Genomic DNA, 24,951 nt, shown 5'->3' on the forward strand with positions numbered 1-24,951 from the left:
AACCCTTTCTTCTCTGTTTCTATTGTAGGAACCCAGTTATTTAGTGGTCAAAGTGACTTCAGAATCACTACCTTGAAATTTCATCCAAAAGACCACAGCCTTTTTCTATGTGGCGGCTTCAGCTCCGAAATTAAAGCTTGGGATGTCAGGACTGGCAAGGTAAACTAATGCCCATTGCCCCACTTGTTTTTTCTGCAGGAGAGCTTACCCAAACAATATGAATCATTGGGGGCAGCTCAGCATTTATATATTCTACCATGAAGTGGAATAATTACCACTTAATATTTCCTTGGTGCTAAGCATAATGTTTAGATGTTTGAAAGAACATTGTTGAGTTGTTATAATGATAAGATGTCACAGATGCAATTCTATGCACACCACTAAAAATATTTATTCAACATCTACTGTGTGCAGACGCTGCCAGATGATATAAAATGACTCAGCCTTGGGTCAAGGGAGTGATGGGTGGATACAGAGAACTCTGGTACAGAGAAGCACTCCGTGTATGCATGTGTATGAATGCATGCATGAGTTTGTGTGTGCATACACAAGTTCTTGTGTCCATGCATGAGTTTGTGTGCATGTGTGCATGTTTGTGCGTGTGCAAGTGAATGCATGTGCATTTGGTTAGGCATTCTGAGGGGTTGAGTACTTTCACCTTGAGGTCAGCAACCTTCTCAGAGGAGACAGTTTCCCCTTTGGAGCTTAAAGTCTCGTCATGATCAGTCACATAAAGTAGTAATTTCTGCTCCCATTCTTCATCAGGACCTGCTGCTCCCATAGCCTTCACTGACTTAAAAAAACAGCAGCTGTCCTTCTGGTTGTTCAGCTATAAATACAGAATCATCTCTGTCTCTGCACTTCTTTTCATACCCCACATCCAGTCCATCTGCAAATATTGTTGCTCCACCTTCAAGATTCGTCAAGAATCCGACCGGGTCTCCCCATCTCCACTGCCAAAACTCTGACTAAAGCTGCCATTGTCTCTCATTAGGATAACTGTGATGTTTTCTGCCAGCTCCCTCTTTCTCCCTTTCTCTTCTCACCCAGCAGCTAGAGTGGTATGTTACAGTGTAAGTCAAATTTGTCACTCCTCTGCTTCAGGCTCCCATCCCACTCACAGTAAAAACCAGTGTCCATACAATGGCCCACAGGGTCTACACGATTTCCCCCGACCCCTGTCTCCAGCTCCATTGGCCTCCTTGTCATTCTTCAAGCACACCAGCATACTCTTGCCTCAGGACCTTTGCACCTGTTAATCCCTTTGCCAGGGATGCTCCTCTCCCAGTTTTCTTTGCATAACCTTGCTCCCTCCCTTCTCTAGGGCTCTGCTTAAATGCCATTTTTCCAGTTAGGTCTTCACTGACCACCCTGTCAACCATCCCTGGCATTCAGTAGTCCCTTCTACTGCCTTTTTTCTTCTCCACGGCATTTGTCATCACCTGTCATACCATGGATTTATTTGTCTTTCTCTTTCCACTCAAATATGAGCTCTTTGAGGGCAGGGATTTTTGTCTGTTCTGTTTGCTGTTGGCTTCTAGTTCCTAGGATGGTGTCTGGCACATAGTAGGCACTCAGCAAATCTTTGCTGAACCAATGAGAGTGTTCTCAGACAGGAGATGGGAATACAAGGAGAGGCAGGGCCCAGGGCCCAGCTTGCTTTGGCTGGGCATGGGCTCCAAGCTATGGCATAGGCCTGGGCAGAGGGCTTTGCATGCCAGGTGTCTTGGTTTGGATTGGCAGTAGAGGAGCCCTGGGAGGTTTTTGAGCATGGGCTGCTGAGATCAGGGCTGAAGAAGGGCTTAGAGAGGGGTAGTTAGCCTCTGACTGTGGTGGCAGCAGTGACAGTGGAGATGGCTCATCAGAGGAAGAGCCATGGGCCTGATACCTTGGGGGCTTGATGACTTCAGTATGGCTTGGTTTTAAGATCGGAGAATCCCTGCGGGTCTGAAGGAGGCACACAGGGCAGCTGATGGTAAACCCTGCCTGGAAAACAACTTGAAAGAAGAAGCTGCAGAATGTCAGAGTGTTTCCTTCTTTATTTGGGAAGCAAACCTATGTTCAGGGAATTTGATGGTCCCACCCTAGAGGGGTTTATCTAACATGCTGTATCTGTAGCACTGGCATGTTCTGCCTAAAGGCATCTGGCTTCCTGGGGCATCTCACCTTGTGGTCCTGGATGGGTGTCATCTTCAAACAGGTCTGTTCTGTACGAGGCTAGAGGGAAGAAAGGGGAGACAAAGCCCCCAAGGCCTGGATTTGAAACTTGTATTCATGCTTCAGCCTGGCCTCTATGGGAAGGCCCAGCCCCAACATGCTGTTGAAAGGGGCTGCTGACTGTGTGGGAAGAAGCTAAAAACAGAGACCCTTTTCTTTAAAGACAACAGGAAATTTTGTCTGTTGATCAGATTTTACCTAAAGTACTTCACAAGTGGAAGAATTAGAGCACAGAGAGATGTACTCTTTAAATAAACAATACAATTGTCTTTAATGAAGAAATTTCTTTTTTCCAAAAACACTTGGAAAAGAAAGAAAAATCACCTGTAAAGAAATGGACACAGTGAAGTTTTTAAAAGATGTTAGAACACTTTATATTTGCAATGTAAATATATGATAAATGAGAAAGAGCATTTGTAAGTGCTGCCTGTGTGGGAAACTCTTAGTCATGCCTGTCAGCATCTGTGGTGGGACCTCCTGATTACCCAGCCCCTCCTGACAGCCTCGGCCTGTAAAGGTGCGCTTACTGTTTTTAGCCTCAAAGACCAAACACGTAAGAAATTACTCATCAAGGACGCCATCTGATTTAAGTTTGTTAAAAATATCGAATTTTCTCTTTGGGTAGATGCCAGCTGATGAGTTCTGAAAATTCTGGGGAGAAGCAATTAGAAGCAGATGTTGCTATGACTGATATTGGCATGTTTGTGAGTCTGTTCCAAGCTAATAATGTGGGTAAAGGGATCTGTGCAATATTTGTTTTTACTTCCATTTTACCAACAGTCTGACTGGCTCTCCTCCCCCACCAGGTCATGGGGCCAGTTCTATCTGCATTAGCCAGCCTCAGGGACAACACTTCTTTCTTCAGTTAAGTTTTCTTTGACAGATATTGTCTAAGTGTCTCGTGTGGACTTGGCAGGAGGAAAAGAGAGGAAAGGCGCAGGCTCCTTGCCACCAAGGGACTCCTGACTCCGGGACCTCTTTCTCTCTGCTCACCCCGCCCTATGCCTAGGGACTCTGGATGCTGGTGGGTCGCTGGCCCAGGTGCTGAACTCTCCAGCCCTGAATTCAAACTTTGATTGGGGAGCAACTTGGCTTTTTCAGTTGCCTTCAAGCAACAGCAGTGGGAACCACAGACTTAAACTTAAAACCAAAACTATTCCCCACCTTCCTTTTAAATAAGGTGGGCGGGGACATTTTGTTATAAAACTAATGTAAAATCATTATGAAAAATTTGGAAAATACAGTGAAATAGATGAGATAGTCCAGCTAGCTTCAAGTAAACGTTAGTAATGCTTTGGTATTTTCCTTTCATTATTCTTTTTCCCTTTTTTTTAATTTAAGTTGTGATTTTATTTTTTTTTTTTTAAGGAAGGAAAGACAGAGAAGGAAGGAAGGATGGAAGGAAGGAAGAAAGGGAAACATCTTTAAACATTTTCTTGTTTTATTATATTTTGTTTGTTTGTTTGTTTTTTACATGGGCTGGGGCCGGGAATCGAACCGGGGCCCTCCGGCATAGCAGGCAAGCACTCTTGCCCGCTGAGCCACCGCGGCCCGCCCGTGATTTTATTTTTATAAACTATTTTGTCTTTTGCTCTTTGCATAACATTGTAAAGATTTTCCTTGTTATTACAAACTGCTGAAAAATTCAAAAATTTTCAGCAGCATTCTTCTGAGTCACTATGTTTGACTGACTTGCTCCCTGCCTTATCTCAGTACCCAGCATCCCATCTGACATAATAAGTATTTGTGAATTGAACGTATCAGATGAATGAGTTTCAATTTATTAAATTGTTTTCCTGTATTGGAAATTTATGGCATTTCAGTTTTTTGTGTTTTTTGTTGTTGTTGTTTTCTTTGCATTTAAAATTAATAGATGTGAGTATAGAGATCAGGGGTCAACAGTCTACAGCCCAGTAGCCAAATCCAGCCTGCTGTCTGTTTTTCTGAATAAAGTTTTATAGGAATCCAGTCCCACCCATTCATTTAGGTATTGTCATATGGTTGCTTTCTCACTACAGTTTCAGAACTGAGTAGTAGCAACAGATACTATATGGCTCAAAGAGCCAAATATACTTACTATTTGGCTGATTTCTGGAACAAATAGACCTGGCCATGATGTTTGCCACCCTGCTGCTTGTTGGGATTAAACTTCCCATTCTGGTCCACAGGTGGGTTGACCCTGTGCCTTACTCCCTTATGTGCATCTTTATGGAAACTGCTTACAGAGAAAGTCTTCTCCACATGGGAAAGAACTGTTCTTCGGCCAGGGGTTTATAAGTTGTGTATCTCCCTTTTTATAATCTCCAAACAAACGTTCAGGGTTTACTTTGTCATACATAACACTAAGAAACATCTTTGTGCCTCTAGATTTTTCCATACTTGGGATTTATTTCCTTAAGATTGGGTCCCAGAGGTCAAAATGTTGGGTGAAAGTGAGTTCACATTTTAGAGGGAAGGAATAATGTTCTGAAGCCCAATGGGGCCTAACAAGCCCCACCACTGGAGAATGAGAGCAGGAGCCAACAACCTCTTGCAGGGATCTTAGAGGATGGGCCCTCATGAATAGCTGGAATGGGTAACTTTAAAACTACTTTCTAGTTATGCAATATTATGATTCCTTAAGTTTAGCCAAATGACAAATGTTGGGATTCTGGACTTCTCCAGTTTAACCCAGTTAATTACAGCAAATGGGCTGTTTAGCTCCCTTTCTTCTTTTCTTGGCCTACTTCTCTCTCTCTACCTTAGTTTGATGATTGGAGTACATCCCTCATCCCTAGAAAGTGCCTAACTTCATTTCTGGCAGATTGGCATGATGTGGTCTGCATATGAGCCCGCCAAGCAGGCTTACTTGGAGCTGGCTTGGCGCCGGTGTGGGATTTTCTGAATTCTCTTCTTCCCATTAATCTTCTTGAACATGGGGTGTGGTCTGACCTTTGTGTTACTGTGGGGGTCCCACTCTCAGGAGCCCCTCTGGACTTCCAGTGCCACTGCCCTGGGCTGCAGGGTACCTGGGTCCACAGCCTCCCTTTACCACTGGCTTGCTTGGCTTAGTGATCTAAGGCAAAAACCTCTCTTATTGGCAGTTTCCCCATTGGGATTATAAGGGGTCAGGACAAAGTCATCTCTAAAGCAGGGCGTCTCAAATGTATATGTGCTTAGGAAAGCACCTGGGGTTTTGTTGGGATGAAGATTTTGTTTCAGTAGATATGGGGTAGGGATGAGACCCTCATTTCTAACAAGTTGTGCAGAATGCTCCATGGACTACACTTGGAGTAACTGGGGCCCAAAGGAAACTCTGAACTTAATAAATAAGCTCACTCACATGAGCATCTTTGCTTTTATCCTCAAATGACCATCTGTGACCTATCTCAGTGATAGCTCCTGCACATTTAAAAATATATATTTTTATTGACACTTCTTCACACACAAACAGTCCAAACATGGTGTACAATCAATGTTCATAATATCATCACATAGCTGTGCACTCCCACGAAGATCATTTTTTAGAACACTTGCATCTTCCCAGAAAAAGAAATAAAAAGAAAAAAGAAAAACTCATACATCCTGTACCTCTTACCCCTCCCTCTCATTGACCACTAGTATTTCCGTCTACCCAATTTACTTTACCCTTTATCCTCCCCCTATTATTTATTTATTTTTTATCCATATTTTTTTACTCTGCTGTCCATACCCTGGATAAAAGGAGCATCAGACACAAGGTTTTCACAATCACACAGTCACGTTGCAAAAGTTATATCTTTATATAGTCATCTGCAAGAATCAAGGCTGCTGGAACACAGCTCGACAGTTTCAGATATTTTCCTCCAGCCACTCCAATACACCATAAACTGAAAAGGGATATCTGTATAATGCATAAGAATAATCTCCAGGACAACCTCTCAACTCTGTTTGAAACCTCAGCCATTGAAACTTTATTTTTTCTCTTTTCTCTCTTCCTCCTTTTGGTCAAGAAGGCTTTCTCAATCCCTTGATGCCAGGTCCCAGCTCATCCCAGGAGTTCTGTCCCATATTGCTGGGGAGGTTTACACCCCTGGAAATCATGTCCCACTAGTGAGGAGAGCAGTAAGCTCACCTGTTGAGTTGACTTAGAGAGAGAGGCCACATTTCAGCAGCAAAAGAGATTCTCTAGGGGTAACTGTTAGGCCTAATTTTAAGTAGACTTAGCCTGTCCTTTGCAGGAATAATTTCATTGGGGCAAACCCCAAGATTGGCCTAGTGATTTGGTTATTCCCACTGCTTGCAAGAATATCAGAAATTCTCCAAATGGGAATTGAAAGTTGAATATTTCCTCCTTTCTCCCCAGTGCCCCAAGGGTATTTGCAAATACTTCTTTATTCACTGCCCAGATTACTCTGGGAGATATCAGGGCATCACATTAACCTGGACAAACCAATCAAGTCTCATGCCCTATTCACATATGGTGTTCAACTAAACCAACCATACAAGTTAAATTAGGTTATGCATTACCTATATATAAATATTCCACCAAATAAACATCTTTCCCTTTGGTGCAAACAGAAGTTGAAGTTTTAAAATATGGATGATATCATTCTTTACCATATATTCTACTCTACCTTAGTCCTATCCAGAATCAGCTTCATTCATATCTCTACTCGAAGTCAGATCCCTTTTTCAACTATTTAAACAATTCCTGTATGGGGTACTGCTGACTTTTATAGCGTCAGAGCTCTAAATTTGAGTCTCAGGTGTCACATAAGTACCTGGAGTTTCTGGGAATGACCAGGTTATATACAAACAACTCAGTACCTCAGAATTTAGAAATGATAGTTACAACTCATGAATATATGTGACTGCTGTAAGAGCTTACAATCTAGGACCCTTTATAATGGGGTCCAATCTGATAACCAATGCTCTTGATTTTATTTCACCGAGTTTTTATATTAGAGTTAATCCATATGAGTGAGGCATGATAATATTTGTCTTTTAGTTTCTGACATTTCATTTAACATCCAGTTCTTAAGAGTCATTCACCTAGTTGCATGCACAATTTCATTCCTTCTTGCGGCTGCTCAGTAGTCCATTGTATGTGTACACCATAGTTCCCCATTCCATTCTTCAGTCATACCCTTAGGCCACGTCCATCCATTGTGAATTGCAAACTCTGCCGCCATAAACACCAGTATATAATGTCCATTCGTGTCCCTACACTTAGTTCTTCCAGGTATATACTGAGTGAGCAACAGGTTCAGGATCATATGCAGCCTCACCCCTAGCCTCCTGTGGAACCACCACACTGCCCTCCAAGGGGCTGCACCTCTCAGTTTCCCTACTGACAGTGACTAGGTACATCTCTTTCTCCACATTTTCTCTAGCACTTGTTCTCTCTGCTCATTTTTTTTTTTTTTTTTTTTTTGCATGGGCAGGCACCAAGAATTGAACCTGGGTCTCTGACATGGTAGGCAAGAACTCTGCCTGCTGAGCCACCATGGCCCTCCCTCTCTGTTCATTTTTAAACAATTTTATTCACACGTCATACAATCTAACCTAAGTATATAGACATGCCTTCACTACCATAATCTATATGAAGAGGAAAATTTATTGCCCTAAATGTCTATATTAAAAATGAAAGAGCAAAAATCAAGGAATTAACTGTTCACTTGGAGGAACTAGAGAAAGAACAGAAAAGTAACCCCAAAGCAAACAAAAGGAAGGAAATAATAAAGATTAGAGCAGAAATAAAGGAAATTGAGAACATGAAAGCAATTCAACAAAACCAGAAGTTGGTTCTTTGAGGAAGTCAATAAAATCGATGGACCCTTAGCTAGGTTGACCAAAAAAAGGATAAAAAAAAAAAAGGGCAAGAGAGGATGCAAATAAATAAAATCAGAAATGGAAGAGGAGGCATAACCACTGACCCCACAGAAATAAAAAAGGTAATGAAAGGGTACTATGAGCAACTATATGCTAATAAACTAGACAACATAGGTGAAGTGGACAACTTCTTAGAAAGGCAAGAATGACCAACATTGACTCGAGAAGAAATAGACAACTTCAACAAACCAATCATGTGTAAAGATATTGAATCAGTCATAAAGAAGCTCCCCCAAAAGAAAAGTCCAGGACCAGATAGCTTCACATGTGAATTCTACCAAGCGTTCAAGAAAGAATTAGTACCAATCCTGCTCAAGCTCTTCAAAAAAATTGAAGAGGAGGAAAAGCTACCTAACTCATTCTATGAAGCCAACATCACCCTAATACCAAAGCCAGACAAAGATATTACAAGAAAAGAAAATTACAGACCAATCTCTTTAATGAATATAAATGCAAAAATTCTCAACAAAATACTTGCAAATTGAATCCAGCAGCACATTAAAAGAATAATACACAATGACCAAATGGGATTTATTCCAGGTGTACAAGGATGGTTCAGCATAAGAAAATTAATGTAATACACCATATCAACAAATCAATGCAGAAAAACCACATGATCATTTCAGTTGATGCAGAAAAAATTTTGACAAAATTCAATATCCTTTCTTGATGAAAACACTTCAAAGGGTAGGAATAGAAGGGAACTTCCTCAACATGATAAAGGGAATATATGGAAAATCTACAGCTAATATCATCCTCAATGGGAAAAGACTTTTTCAGTGGGAAAGCTTTCCCTCCAAGATCTGGAACAAGACAAGGATACCCGCTGTCCCCATTGTTATTCAATAGTGTGCTGGAAGTTTGAACCAGAGCAATTAGACAAGAAAAAGAAATAAAGGCATCCAAATCAGAAAAGAAGAACTAAAACTCTCACCGTTTGCAGTTGACAAGATGCTATATGTTGAAAATCCCGAAAAATCTGTAGCAAAGCTACTAGAGCTAATAAATGAGTACAGCAAAGTGGCAAAGTTCAAGAAAAAAATTCCACTTACAATAGCAACCAAAAGAATCAAATATTTAGAAATAAATTTAACTAAGGATACGAAAGACCTATACGCAGAAAACTATGAGAAATTACTAAAAGAAATCATGGAAGACCTAAATAAATAGAAGTGCATACCATGTTCATGGATTGGAAGATTAAATATAGTTAAAATGTCAGTTCTACGCAAATTGATTTACATAGTCAATGCCTATCTTAAAATCCCAACAACTTACTTTTCTGAAATAGAAAAACCAATAACCAAATTTATTTGGAAGGTCAGGATGCCCAGAATAACTAAAAATATCTTGAGAAGGAAAAATGAAGTAGGAGGTCTCATATTACCTGACTTTAAGGCATATTAAGATACACCCTTTAGAGAATTAAATCCTTTTACCTGAGTAGTTACTTTGTCTCTCAGACAAATTAAATTCCACCCTTGCCTGGGACAGTGTTAGAGCCTGAGTGTGCTTCCAGTTTTATCTAATGAGCTGTTAAGGAGTAGGAAAAAAAGCAAAAAAAAACAGAAGTCTTTTCAGAGCTTGACCCCTGCTCCTTGGGTTTATCAATCAAGAACTTAAATTGGTACTTGGCTGTATGTATCTCCAGGTTTTATGTGCCCCTTTTTCTTGGGGTCCAGCCCTTTTCCAATATTTTGGAACTCAAAAAGCTTCTGGTTTTTTTTTTTTTTTTTTTTTCTGTTAGCCCTGACCCCTCTCTGCCAGGGCAAAAACTCCTAGTTCCTTTCGTGCTTATTCCAGGTTTATCTGTGGTGGGGGCCTGTTTTCAGTAGTTCGAATTTGTTAATATTGCCATTGGAACCTGGTTGAGTTAAACCCTTGCTGCTAGTAAAGTGTGTTTCCTTTCCCCTTGGGGAACCAGCCTGCCATACCTGTGGGGGAGGGGCACCGGCCTCCACAGCTTAGGGGACTTACAGTTCTGTGTAGATCTCAGCCATTCCACCTGGTCCAGGATGGTGTACACTGTGTGTCCTGTCACTGATGTTCCTCCAGCAGTTGATCTGTACCATTCCTAGCTATTTACTAGCTGCCCTGGAGGACAATCTAAATTCCCCATCTCACTATGCCCACCATCTTGCCCTGCCTCTCCTTGTCATACCTTGTTACTAGATTGTGAGCCCAACAGGTGTTTATTCACAACCACCTTTTGCAGGGGATGTAGTTGCATCTCCCACAGGGCCTGGTACAGAGCAGGTGCTGAGGGTAACCTGGAATAAACTGACAGGGTCAGTTAACCTCACACCCCCCACCCCCACTGCCATCATGATGGAATTCTGCAGGAGCATCCACTTGCCCATAAATGCAGCAGCCACCTTTTATATCTGACAAATTGGATATACAGCATAGCTCCAAATCAGCTGCATCTGGGCATTCCAGAAGTATGGGCAGAAGCAAGAGGAGTTCAGATGGGGTTCAGTGTCGCAAACCCTGACCTGCAGTTCTTGGACAAGGTTGCATTCTCATGGTCCTTGGTGTTTGATGGATGATGGAGTGAGTAGCTTCACCCATTGTCAGCATTGCAGAGAGCCCTAGCTCTAGGCCCAGTGTGGAGTAGGAGTTGGAAGATTGTAGAAGTAGTATAAGACATAGGTCCAGCTGTCTAGGGCCCACCCACACCGTTAGAAATGTTTCAAGGCCATTATCCTAAGGTTCATTTTAAGATGACTCTATTTTTGAACCAGAAGTTCAGATAGATAAAAGAAGGAATTTTCCCTTTGCATCATGAATCGAGTTTGTAAGAAAAGCTCTTACAGAGGCTTAAAAATGAAATCATGTTGCATATTTAGTGACTCACCCTTTTTGCAAGACTAAATTATGGAACCCCAACCTCAGCAAAGTATGGCAGGATGTGAGTACTGGAAATTGGAGCAGCTCTGGAAAGTCTAGGGCATGTGACTGCCAGAGTTGTGTAGATTCTGACTGCCCTAGTTGCACCTGTTTTTCTGTGCAGGGTCAACATTTGGCAGGCTGGAGGCTGAATGATTTCTTTTGATGCTTCTACTCCCAATGAAAAAAGTTGCAGTTGCATTCACATTTGCTACGTTTGCTACTCCAGAACCCACACTAGTCTTCCAGAACACTGCCTCCAAACCACTCTTGGATTTTTATGATGAAATTGGCTCTGACAGACAGGCTGATTTTTGCTCCAGCATATCCCAGTGCTGGTTTTACACAAATCATTAATGTTCCATGCTTGTTCTACCTTAAACTTTTTTTTTTTAATTTTAAAGTTTGTAAAGGGGCATCTTAATTTCCAGATCTTAAATTGGTTTCTTAACCTCCTCCCTGAGCTACATAGGCAGGTATCCTAACAGGTAAGTGGCAGTCAAAGGGGCCAGTTTGCCCTGTGTACCTGTGCTCCAGACAGGAAGTGTCTGTGTTGATCCCTTCAGGATTCCTTTAGCACAGCGCCTTGCTGATCTGCTTTAGTTTCCCAGTAGGATGGGACTTTGCCTTTTTAGCTGTAGTGTTCCCAGCGCCTAGCAGAGTGCTGAGCATATAATAGACCTGGGGGTGGGGTACGGGGAGGGGAGGGGGCAACTATGGCAGCAATGACTAATTGCCCTAATCAAAACCCGTTTTAAAAATGCCAAGTAATTAACCCACCCAGTGGAAGGAGCAGCCAGCCACAATTCATGAATTTGCTGATTTCACATCCTTGCTGCAGGCTGGAAGTATAAGGTGGAAGGATGAGAGTTGGAAAAGCAGGCCATTGCTGCTGCCTGGAACTGATTTTCCAGGTGCCCTGGTCCGAACCACCTGGGCAGTGGGCAGCATGGAAAAATGCTGGTGCCTGGGTCCACCCCAAGATCCTGGAGTTATGAGGTTTTTGAAAACTCGTCAGGGGCGTCTAATGTTCAGCCAGCCTTGCGAGCCCCTCACTTGGGGTGGGTGCTTTTAGTAGGGTTTCTCCCTGAGTGTGTGAGGGCACCTGTGAAATTTGCATTCCTGTGGTGGTGGCTGTCTGACAGGCCCGGTGGTCTGCCCTCCTTGGTTCTGTGCGCCATCAGTTTCAGTGGCATTGGAGGCAGGCTCCTTACTTGCCCTAATGAGGTTTTGATTACTCTCCATTTGTCTCTTTCATCCATTTTATATTAAAAAGGCTTTTTGTTTGGACCCTTTCTACTTTCTTCAATTTTAATGAAGTTTTGCCTCAAACCGAACTTTTTATGCAGATGAGAGGGGGAGACTCCAGGAGGCAGAGGGAGGGGAAAGGGAAGGTAGAAAGTTGTGGAGAAGCAGCCCATTCCTCCTCCCTCAGGGTGACTTTGGGCTGCTCCCAGTCTTTTCTAGGCTCAGTTTCCCGCCTGCCAAGTAGGGGATGGGGCCCAGGGGTGCCAGATGGTCTCCCTTTTCAACCACCAGTACTGACCACAGCTAGCTTGTGCTGCTTGTGGCAATGTACTGAGCCCTTGGTGTTTCCTCCCAGCAATCCTGGGACAGGCACTGGGTGTCACTGTCCCCCCAGTCTACTGGCTAGACAGCCGAGGTTCTAGAAAATCACATGCAGCAGCACACTGTCAGTGGGTAGTAGGGTAAGGCCTGGAACCCTGGTGGCTTGACTCTGTATGCTTGCAGATCATCTCACTCAGCTTGATGGAAAATCGGTCTCGGGTGTAAATAAAGATTTGCCAGTGAGTTGCCATGCATTTTGTTCTCAGATAAGACTGCCTGGGGCAGCTCTCATATTTGGGTGCTCCCCCAGCCCTGCTGCACGCAGCTACATGCCTGCTCCCAGAGACCTGGCTTTGAATGGGACAGCAGTGAGCTCTGCAACCTCAGGCCTGGGGAACTTGCCCGGCAATGCTGGCAAGGCAGCCTTTCTGGCCCTGCTTTATAGGTAAAACATTTCTGAAAAGTTAACCTCTCATCTCAGGGGCAGGCAGCCATTGTGGGGCTTGAAGTTAAACCCTGGCCTTTTTCTAAATTCTCTCTTTCTCTACTGCAGAAAGAGGGAACAAGTCATTCACCAAAGTCACAAACATGTTCTGAGCACCTACCATACACCAGGCACTGTGCAGGGGGATAGAGGCGGGGGTGGCGACAAAATCCGATTAGATGAGACCTTTTCCATAGGGAACGTCATCTCAGGCTGCCAAAGAAATGGAGGAGCCCATGGTAAAGAATATATATTTCTTTTGATTTCTGATGTGTTTGTCAGCCTCCCTGGCTTCCTTCACTGGCGACTGAGGAATCTCTTGGGTGTTTGTTGCATGGTTCAAAATCTTGGGCAGGGGTGGGGTAGTAGTTCCTGGAATCCGGAGCCCAGAACCTGCTAGCCAAGCCCCCTTCTTCAGCTTCACTCTGCACTTTTCTTGGGCTGGGCTCAACCACCCCTGCTCAAAACCTGATGCGTCAGCCTCCAACTGGAGCTTGTCACTCAAGAGGCTGCATGCAATACTTTCACAGCAATACCCCATTCAATAATGCTTGCTCTTGAAGTGCAGGAGGGTATATTAGGAAATATAAAGTAGGCTCTTTGGACTTTAATAATGCTATAAATACAGTATATAATTCTAATTCATGAATCCTTTATAATACATTTTGCCACTAAAATAAAGTCTGTTCTACAATGATCACTTCTCTCCTTGAGGTTTTTTTCCTAATTTAATATTTTTATTGAAGTTGATTCACAGTTTTTTATATTGGAATAGTTATTTTAGCCTCACTATAACTAATGGTATCCAAGCAATTATGGGTTTGATGACCTAGCTATTTTTTGTCTTAATAGATTTTAAAGTAAATACTTATTAAATGTCTTTTTTTCTGACAGCGTTATTGAGATCTATAATTCATATAACATACAAGTTACCCATTTAAAATGTACAATTTGGTGGGTTTTAGTATATTCACAGGGTTGTGCAACCATTACCACAATCAATTTTGGGCATTTCCTTACCCTAAAAGGAAATCCTGTGTCCTTTATTGCCTCCTAGTTCCCTTTTACCCCACGTCCCTAGGCAACTACTCTATCTTTATAGATTTGTCTATTCTGGACATTCTGTAGAAATGAAATCATACAATATGTGCTCTTCAGTGATAGGCTTCTTTTACCTAGCCTACTGTTTTCAAGGTCCATCCATGTTGAAGTTTGCATCAGAATTTCATTTCTTTTTGTTGCTGAATAATATTCCTTTGTATCAATAGACCACTTTTTATTTATCCATTTGTTGTAGTTTGTTAAGCTGCCAGAATGCGATATACCAGAACTAGAATGGCTTTCAAAAAGGAGAATTTATTAAGTTGCAAGTTTATAGTTCTAAGCCTTTAAAAATGTCCCAATTAAAGCAAGTCTATAAAAATGTCCAAATTAAGGCACCAACAAGAGGTTACCATTACTCAAGAAAGGCCAGTGAAGTTCAGGGTTTTCTCTCAACTGAAAAGGCACATGGCGAACATGGCGATGTCTGCTAGCTTTCTCTCTAGGCTTCTTGTTTCATGAAGCTACCTGGGAACATTGTCTTTCTTCATCTCCAGAGGTCTCTGGCTGCGTTGGCTCTCGTGGTTCTCATCATTCTGAAGCTTTCTCCAAAATGCTTTCTCTTTTAAAGGATTCCGGTAAAGAAATCAAGGCCCACCTGGAATGGGTGGAGTCATGTCTCCCTCTAATCTGAGGTTAATACCCACAATTGGGTGAGCCACATCTCTGTGAATATAATCTAATCAAGTTTCCAGCATACGGTGCTGAATAGGGTTTAAAAGAAAGGGTTGCTCCCACAGATTGGATCAGGATTAAAGCATGGCTTTTCAAGGGTGCATAATCCCTTCAAACCAGCACACCATTCATCAGTTGATGGTATTTAAATTGTTTCCACTTTTTGACTACTGTGAATAATTTGCTATTAACACTCATGTACAAGTTTTTGTGTGTACATCTGTTTTCTTTTCTCTTGGGGATATACCTAGGAGAGGGATTGCTGGGTCATACAGTAACTCTCTGTTTCACCTTTTAAGGAACTGCCAGGCTGTTTTGTAAGGTGGCTGTATCATTTTATGTCCCCACCAACAGTATATGAGATTTCCAGTTCTTTCACAACCTTGCCAAAACTTGGTATTGTCAGTCTTTTTGATTATAGCAATCCTGGTGGGTGTGAAGTGGTATCTTAAGTGCATCCCTCAAACAAATGGTTCATTTCATCTAAGTTGTCAAATTTATGAGCATACACTTATTTGTAATATCCCCTTATTGTGTTTTCAGTGTCTTTAGGGTCTACAGCGATGTCTCCTCTTTCAATTCTTGCTGTTGATATTTATGGTTGTTTTAGTTTGCTGATGAAATGCAATATACCAGCAATGGGCTGGCTTTTACAATGGGGATTTATTCACTTACAAACTTAAAATTCTGAGACTGTGAAATTTGTCCAAATTATGATATCATCAAGACGATACGTTCTCCCCAAAAAAAGTCTTCCGGAAATCTGGGACTCCTCTGTCACATGGGAAGGCACATGGCGAGCTCTTCTGGTCTCTCCCTTCTCTCCCGGGTTTCATTGTTTCTGCTTTCTGGCTTCAGTGGTTTCCTCTCTGAGCCTCTGCATGCCTCTTTCTCCCATAGCTTCTCTGGGGCTTTTTTCTGTCTTTTATCCCTTTATAAGAAAGGAGTCCATTAAGAGGATTAAGACCCACCTTGAATGGAGTGGGTCACATCTCAATTGAAATAACAATCAGAAGTTTCCACTTACAATAGGTTTGCACGTACAGAAATGGATTAAAAGAGCATGATCTTTTCTGGAATACATACAGCTTCAAACCATCACAACGGCCTCTCTTTCATCTTAGTTATTGTGGCTTGTGATTTATCAGTCTTACTGGTTAGTTTAATGAGACATTGATTTTCTCCATTGTTTTTTCTGTTATCAATTTCATTCATTTCTGCTTATATTTTTATTTTCTTCCTGCTTTTTTTGGGGGTTTAATTTGTTCTTTCTTTCTAATTTCTTAAGGTGAAAAGAAGATCATTGATTCAAAACCTTTCTTTTTTTAAAATATAAGCATTTTAATACCATATGTTTCCCTCTAAGCAGTACTCCAGCTTCATCTCATAGGTCCTATTTTAATTTTCATGCAATCCGAAATTTTTCTAATTTTCTTTTGGGTTCTTCTTTGACCTGTGGGTTATTTAGAAGTGAGTTGTTTAATTTCCAAGTATATAGAGATTTCCAGATGTCCTTCTTTTATTGATTTCTAGTTTAATTCTTTTATGGTCAGAAAACATACTTTGAATGATTTCACTTCTTTTAAATTTGTTAAGGCTAGTTTTATGACCCAGAACGTGATCTGTTTTGGTGAATGTGCCATATATACTTGGAAAGAATGTGTATTCTGCTCTTGTCGGGCAGATTGTTGTATTGATGTCAGTTTGGTCAAGTTGGGTGATAGTGTGGTCTAGAAATTCTGTATCCTTGTTGATCTTTTGTCTACTTTGTTCTCTCAATTATTGAGAGAGGAGAGAGGAGTGTTGAAGTCTCCAACTACACTTAGGAATTTATTAATTTCTCCTTTCAGTTCTACTGGTTTTTGCTTTGTGTATTTTGAAGCTGTTACTACAGCACCACTGGAGGCCTGCCCTCAGGTCAAAGCTGTTAGAGAAAAAAAGAAAGAAAGAAAACGGGAGTTCCCCTTCTACAGATCAGTTTCTAAGTTTTTACTTCTCTCCCCAGCCAGTTATGGGAGGGTGGAGATGGCTGTGCTGAGTGGTCCACTCGTTGTGCCTGTATTCAGAGAGTAAATGAAGGGCGGGTGTCTTTCCTCGCCCCTCTGTATTCCTCCTTTACTTCAAGCAATTTTCAAGTTTTAATTAAATCTTTTGCTTTAATTTTTTTTAAAGGTCTGGCTGTCTGGCGCACCTCATTCACTTACTCATTGGACGTTTACCAAACACCTGCCCTGTGTAGGACATCGTCCTAGTTTGCAGGATTCAAAGATGTGACAGGAAATGCCTATTGCCTGGCTGTTGGAACCACTGTCCACACAGTTGCCTGCCCAAGCCAGAAGCCTTGGTGGCAGCTTTAGAAATACCCTCCCCATGTCACCCCAGTACCCTGTGTTTCCTATTCTGGGACTGACATGTGAGGGTGCACAGATTGTGCAGTGCATGCGAGAACCTTGTCAAGGGGAAGGGTGAGGGTTCTTCACTGTCCAAAGCAATGCCCCTGGCATAGCCCATCACTCTTGAAGGGCCATCTTCTTTTGACATGAGCCAGGTTGCCTCCTTGGCCTGTCCCTTCCCTTATGTCTGTTACTTTCCTGGTGATGATTCTAGCTCCCAGTGTTTTTCTGAAATCCATGCCCTGGCCATTGTCAGCCTCATCTCAGGTCTGGCCTTCCTGCTTTCTCCTGGGGGACATCAGTTCTGTTCACTGCCCAGCCTCCCTGGCCTGCCACACCACAGCCAGTGTCACCATGTAGAAATACAAATCTGAACATGAGCCCGCTGGCCCAGAACCTTCTCTGGCCTTGCACTGGGGCAGGCCCAGGTCTCCCTCCATGTGAGGATAGCTCTGCTAGTCCCAGTCCTGCCTCCCTCCCCAGTCTCAGCTCTTGCCACTGAGAAAAGGCTGTCCCAGCTGCTACCTACATCAATACCTTCTACCTCCCCTAGAATGGGGATGGTAAAGGAGGAGGCAAGCTTTATACCTTTTAGTATTGTTTACTTTTCTGCTGTGAGCAGGTGTTACTCTTATGAATAAAAATATAGGTAATTCTTTCCCCCAAAGAAGTTTGAGGAAGAGAAGTTCGCAAGGGAGTAGCCAGAGGTCTTAGAGGGCTGGGGAGACCTGTCCTGGGAGCTGAGTCTGGGGCTGTGAGAGGGCAGGACAGGGGCCTACACACCAGCTGCTGAGCCACCTGGGAGAGCCTGTGGTAGGGTCTCCTCTGTGCACTCAGGGTGCAAGCAGTATGTGTGGAGGTGGTGTAAAAGAAAGTTGGAGACTTGGACATGCAAGGGGGGAGCACTACTTAAGACTGAGGTAGGGGGGTGGGGAGCCTTGTTCTCCACATGCTCATTCTGATTACAAGATAATATCTGCTCTTTGTAGAATCTCAGGAAAGTAGAAAAATGTAAAGAGGAAAAAACCCCACTATATTTCAACCCATTAATAAATTCCATTGGCAGTTAGTGCCCTTCCTTCCAGATCTTTGTGCATACATATTTACATTTTAATATAATTTTCTCCCAACTTAATATTCTCTCATTATATTTCCCATTTTGTTAAAAAGGTTTTGAACGATACAATTTTTAATTGCCCAATATACTAAAATACATTTAACCAGTCCTTTTTTTTAATACAGTTTTGTTGAGATACACTCACATACTATACAAACTTTCTGAAGTATATAATCACTGTCTTACAGTATCATCACTAGTTGTGCATACATCCCCATGTCAATTTTGGAACATTTTCATTACTGCAGAAAGGAAATAAAAATAAAAAATAAAACCCAAATCCTCCCATACCCCTTATCACTCTCCCCCTCCCTACCCATTATCCCATAGCTGTTATTGAAAGTATATTAAAATATTACTGCTAACCATAGTCCATAGTTTGCAATAGGTACATTTTTCCCCATGTGTCCAACTATTATTATTTTTTTAACATATGTTCCTCCTATTATTTATTTATTTAATTTTTGTTAATAAACCATCAACATACAATATGAACATTCTGTTTTTTCATCGCATAGTTGTATATGCATCATCATGATCATTTCTAGAACGTTTGCATCAATTCAGAAAAAGAAATAAAAAGAAAACAGAAAAAAAATTCATATGTACCATATGCCTTACCCCTCCCTTTCACTGATCACCAGCATTTCAATCTACTAAATTTATTTTAACATTTGTTCCCCTTATTATTTATTTATTTTTAATCCAATAGTTTTACTCATCTATCCATACCACAGATAAAGGAGCATCAGACACAAGGTTTTCACAATCACGTAGTAATATTGCAAAAGCTGTATCATTATACAATCATCTTTAAGAAACACGGCTACTGGAATACAGCTCTACAGTTTTAGGCACTTCCCTCTAGCCTCTCTAGTTACCTTAGACTAAAAAGGGGATATGTATATAATGCGTAAGAAAAACCTCCTGGAATAACCTCTCAACTCTGTTTGAAATCTCTCAGCCACTGAACTTTATTTTGTCTCATTTCTCTCTTCCCCCTGTTGGTTGAGAAGGTTTTCTCAGTCCCTTGATGCTGAGTCTCAGCTTATTCTAGGATTTCTGTCCCACGTTGCCAGGGAGGTTTACACCCCTGGGAGTCATGTCCCACATAGAGAGGGGGAGGGCAGTGAGTTTGCGTGTTGTGTTGGCTGAGAGAGAGAGGTAGGGCACATCTGAGGAACAAAAGAGGTTCTCGGGGGGTGACTCTTAGACCTAATTTTAAGTAGGCTTAGCCTGTCCTTTGTGGGGATAAGTTTCATATGAACACACCCCAAGATTGAGGGGTCAGCCTGTTGATTTTAACCAGTCCACCTTTGTTGGGTATTTTATGAATATATATTTTTATTTGTAAATCTTATCATACAAACATTCCATACATGGCATAAACTCAGTGGTTCACAATATCATCACATAGTTGTGTATTCATCACCATGATCATTTTTTAGAACATTTTTTGCATCACTCCAGAAAAAAAAAAGTAAAAAGAAAAAACCCATACATACCACACCCCTTAACCCTCCCTTTCATCGACCACTAGCATTTACATCTACCCAATTTATTTTAATCTTTGTCCCCCCATTATTTTTTATTGTTTTAACCTATATTTTTTTATTCATCCATCCATACCCTAGATAAAAGGAGCATTAGACACAAGGTCTTCACGATCACACAGTCACATTGTAAAAGCTATTTCGTTATATAGTCATCTGCAAGAATCAAGTCTACTGTACCACAGCACAACAGTTTCAGAAACTTCCCTCATCATAAACTAAAAAGGAATATCTGTATAATGCATAAGAATAATCTCCAAGATATCCTCTTGTCTCTGTTTGAAATCTCTCAGCCACTGAAACTCTGGTCTCATTTGTCTCCTCCTTCTTTTGGTCAGGAAGGTTTTCTCAGTCCCTTGATTCTGGGTCCCAGCTCATCCCAGGAGTTCTGGCCCACGTTGCCAGAGAGATCTACACCCCTGGAAATCAAGTCCCTCATAGTGGGGGTGGGCAGTGAGTTCAGTTGCTGCATTGGCTTAGAGAGAGAGGACACATCTGAGCAACAAAAGAGGTTCTTTGGGGGTGACTCTTAGGTCTAATTTTAAGTAGGCTTAGCCTATCCTTTGCAGGAATAAGTTTCATAAGGGTGAACCCCAAGATCGAGGACTTGGCCTATTGATTTGGTTGTTTCCACTGCTTGTGAGAATATCAGAATTTCTCCAAATGGGGAAGTTGAATATTTCCTCCTTTCTCCCCAGTGCCCCAAGGGTACATGCAAATACTTCTTTATTTACTGCCCAAATTACTCTGGTATACAACAGGGCATCATATTAACTGGACAAACCAACTAAGTCACACGCCCTATTCAAGATTCCATGTACGTACGGTGTTCAACTAAACCAGCCATACAAGTTAAATTAGGAAATGCACTTCCCAAAGTATAAATTTTGCACTAAATAAACATCTCTCCTTTTGGTCTCAAATAGAAATTGAAGTTTTAAAATATGCATGATATCATTCTTTACCCTGTATTCTGTTCTACCTTAGTCCTATCCAGATCAGCTTTATTCATTTCTTTACTTGAAGTTGGATCCTTTTTCAACATTTTTTAAAACAGTTCCTGTATGGGGTACTGCTCACTTTCATAGCTTCAGAGCTCTAATTCTGAGTCTCGGGTGTCACGTAAATACACAAAGTTTCTAGGAACGACCAGGTTATAAACAAACAGCTCAGTATCTCAGAATTCAGAAATAACAGTTACAACTCCTGAATCTATGTGACTGCTGTATAAGTGCTTACAATCTAGGACCCTTTACAATAGGCCACAACCTGATAACCCATGTTCTCAACTACAGTTCGTATTTTTTATTATAGTTAGTCCATATGAGTGAGGCATGATAATACATGTTTTTTTTGTTTCTAACATTTCATTCAACATGCAGTGCTTAATGTTCATTCATCTGGTTGCATACCTCACAATTTCATTCCTTCTTGCGGCCACTCAGTGGTCTGTTGTGTGTGTACATGTTGGGTATTTTAAAAAATTTCTGGCATTTTCTTTATCACAACACCAAGGTGAACAGCTCTGTGCATACGTTCCTAGATGGGGGAGTGCTCACAGAGAGTGCTTGGTTTTGAGGTTCTAGATGCCACTGTCCATTTCCTTTCTTAGAAAGCTTTACCAGTTCACCCTGAGGAATAGGGTCTGTTAGTTTTCTTGTGTGCAGTGTGGTTGAGACTGAAGAATGCTGGGGAAAGGAGCCGGTGCAGAGATGGGCTGGAGGGATGGGCGGGTGGCTGAGGGAGCTGAGTGGGAAGGGGCTATCTCCTTCCCAATGCATGCAGATGGTGGGGCTGGCAAGTCTGCTGCCTACTTCCTCCCAGCACTTCTGTCCTGAGCCAAGGGACAGGCCTCAGGACGCCAAGGTATGGAGTTCGTTGTGTTCTGTTTTACATTCTCTCTGTTCTTGCTGGCCACCCAAGACGAGCACCTCAGTATTCACATGGGCAGCAGCAGTTATTGAGTGCCTGCTGTATATAGAATCCAATGTTTGGAGGCAGGCAGGATATAAAGCTGGAAATCTATAGTTGGTGAGGGAACAGAAGTGTGCCTGGGACTCCAGTGGTGGGCCTTAAGCTCTCAGTAGGGTGTAAGCATTGTGGGGTCCCCACTGGAGGAGAAAGGAGTGATTCCGAGGGCAGTGTCCAAAGAGGCTTCTCAGCAAAGGTGCCTGCTCCTCTGGGCACAGGTCTCCTAGTGCAGCTTTGTTGGTTGGGGGCTTTCTCATCTATCTTCCCTGAAATGGCCATTAGGATTCTTCATACCAGTGGGAGCGCTAAAGGGGCTGCCATTTGCAGAATCATGTCCTGCCCTCATCACATGTGGTCTTCTCAAAACTACAAGGCAGAATGGGGTGGGAAGGGAGAAGGGGTTAAAAAAAATTGGGTAGATTGCAATGGTCAATGAGAGGATCAATGAGAGTGGTCAGTGAGAGGGAGACGTAAGGGATGCTGTGCTGGGCTGAAAGGATTATATACCCTAGAACAGTCATGTTTTAATCCTGATCAATCTTGTGGAGGTAGCCATTTCTTTTAATCCCTATTCATTACTGTTGGCTGAAAACTTGATTAGGTTATCTTCTATGGAGATATGGCATGCCAAATTGTGGGTATTAACCTTTGATTAGAGGGAGATGTGACTCCACCCATTCTAAGTGGGTCTTGATTAGTTTACTAGAATCTTTTAAAAGAGGAAGCATTTTGGAAAAACTTGAGAGACACAGAGCCCATGCAGTCAGTGACCTTTGGAGATGAAGAAGGAAAAGCCCTAGGGGAGTTTCATGAAACAAGAAGCCTGGAGAGAAAGCTAGCAGACATTGCCATGTTCACCATGTGCCTTTCTAGTTGAGAGAGAAACCCTGAACTTCATTGGCCTTTCTTGATGAATGTAACCTCTTGTTGGTGCCTTAATTTGGACATTTTTATAGACTTGCTTTAATTTGGACATTTTCACAGCCTTAGAACTGTAAACTTGAAACTTAATAAATTCTCCCTTTTAAAAGCCATTCTGTTTCTGGCATATCACATTCCGGCAGCTAGCAAACTAGAATGGATGCATAGGTTTTTTTCTTTTGTCTTATTTCTTTTTCTGGAATGGTGCAGATGTTCTAAAAATGATCATGGTGATGAATACACAACTATGTGATGATATTCTGAGCCAAGGATTGTATACTTTATATGGACTATATGGTGTGTGAAGAGATCTCAATAAAAATATATTTTAAAAAAACCATCCAAAATACATAATATATGTATATATACACACATATATAAATATATATAATCAACAATAGATCATTTCCAATTAAAAAATAAAACACTCTCTCTGGCTACCTCCTTGGAGGGCTGTGGAACTGGGGTGGTCTGTGGAGACAGCTGTGGCTACCTGGGCCCTGCCCAGAGGATCCCTGTGGAACCCTTCTCTTCCCTCACCCCTTGCTTCCTCTCTATACATCAAGAAGGAAGAGGCACATGACCAGGTGGGTGGGCTGGTTCCCTGTGTGTACCCATGGGTGTGTATGCCCAGCATAGGCCTGGGTGGGCTCTCCCACTCTTCTCCCCACACATAGCAAAGTGGGCCTGGGAGAAGGTCCTACCCTGCTTCTCTCCTCTCCCTCTTCTGCCTTCTACCAGCTGCTCCAGTTCAGTGGCTTGGGAGGCAGCCTGGCTCATTCCCTCCTGCCCCTTCTTCCAGGGGCCTGAGGGTAGTGGGGTCTGCCCTGGTTTTGGGCACTGGAAGAGGCCTAGGAAGACAGGGTCAGGGTGATTGCAAGATGGAGGCATGCCAGGCTCTGGGAGGCCCTTGGTCCAGTCCAAGGCCTGGCCACCATGAAGTAGCTCTTTCTTGAGTCCTATGCTTCGTCACAACAGGAGCTACTCCCTGAGTGCTTGGTTGGTGGGGTGGGGGTGGGGGCTCTGGCCCACCCAGTCCTGGTGCTTTGGGACCTCCTCAGTTTTGATGCTGGCCTGTGTGGATAAGCCTTCCACTCTGTTTCTCTTGTCCAGATGAAGGCAGAACCTCTTTCCATTTTCCCTCCACCCCCACTGCTTCTTGAGGGTTGGGGTGCTATGAAAAGCTGCTCATGCAGACCATAGTCCAGGGGCCTGGGCTCCTTGGCAGAAGGCTGGTTTGGGGGCGGCTGCATTGTTAGGATCTGAGTTAACAATTGGCTCCATTGTAAAGTGAGGAAACCAGTTCTTCACTCAGGAGGGATGAGCAACGCAGAGACACATGTAATTGTCTATTTCTGCCTTTTTCCTCTCCTTCGTGCTCTGTAACCATAATTTAAAATTTCACAGCCTCTGGCACGCCGGTCTCTCTCTGGGCATATTCAAAGGCATTTCTGAGTCAGAAACACTAATTGAGCAGCTATACCCTGTCCTGCACTGGGCAGTCTGGCGCGGTGTGTGGCAGGGAAGGGTCAGGCCAAGACCCTTGGCAGCCGACCTGGCATGACCTGGCTCTGTGGCTTCCTAGTTGTGGGAGCCTGGGCAGAATACCTCACCTCTCCAAGCCTGTTTCCTTGTCTGTATGGCATAAGTGGTAACCCTGATTTCCCTTGGTGGTTGTGAGGGTTAAAAGTGCAGAGCTCCCTGCTGGGTGCCAGGTACTAGCAGGGGTTCTGTTGAGGCCATTGGCCGCCCTGGCTTTCTGGATGATGGTCCCAAGAGGCCATGCCCTCAGCTTGTTGGGGGCTGTGCTCAGCCTTGCTGAAAGCTGAGCAGAGATGGTAGGTTTCCCAAGGCAGGCAGCACGTCTCACCAAAATGTCAGGTGTCTGCTTTTGGCTGAAAATGTTTTATTTAGCCCAGTGTGGTAGCACAGGTCTTCTCAGGCTGATCAGAAGCTTGGATATACATTCTTCTGTGTCTTTGATTAATTTTTAAGTGGGAGAAATGAATAAATTACTGCCAAATAAGTACAAAGGCTCAGAATGTGGAGGAAAGAGCCTGAAATGGTTCCTTGGCAGACGCCAAGAAGGCAGCCACAGTGAGGGGGTTCAGCAGTATCTGGTCATTCAGTACCCCCAAAAGCAGAAAGGGAGCCATGACCTGGGATCACAGAGGGGAGGCCATAGGGGTGGAGAAGATAGTTTCTTGG

At 42.7% G+C, this 24,951-nt stretch overlaps 1 protein-coding gene across 5 annotated transcripts in view; it reads left to right on the forward strand.

Annotated features, from left to right (window-relative positions):
* Positions 1-24,951, forward strand: part of WDR25 (WD repeat domain 25) — a 199,432-nt gene that overhangs the window by 144,785 nt on the left and 29,696 nt on the right. For all 5 annotated transcript variants that reach the window (XM_077123541.1, XM_077123542.1, XM_077123545.1 and 2 more), the window contains one exon: positions 29-159. In XM_077123541.1, the coding sequence (XP_076979656.1) occupies positions 29-159 (131 nt within the window). The remainder of the gene's footprint in view (positions 1-28; positions 160-24,951) is intronic.

Source organism: Tamandua tetradactyla, chromosome 12, assembly GCF_023851605.1.
Source record: "Tamandua tetradactyla isolate mTamTet1 chromosome 12, mTamTet1.pri, whole genome shotgun sequence".
Taxonomy (NCBI): Eukaryota; Metazoa; Chordata; class Mammalia; order Pilosa; family Myrmecophagidae; genus Tamandua; species Tamandua tetradactyla.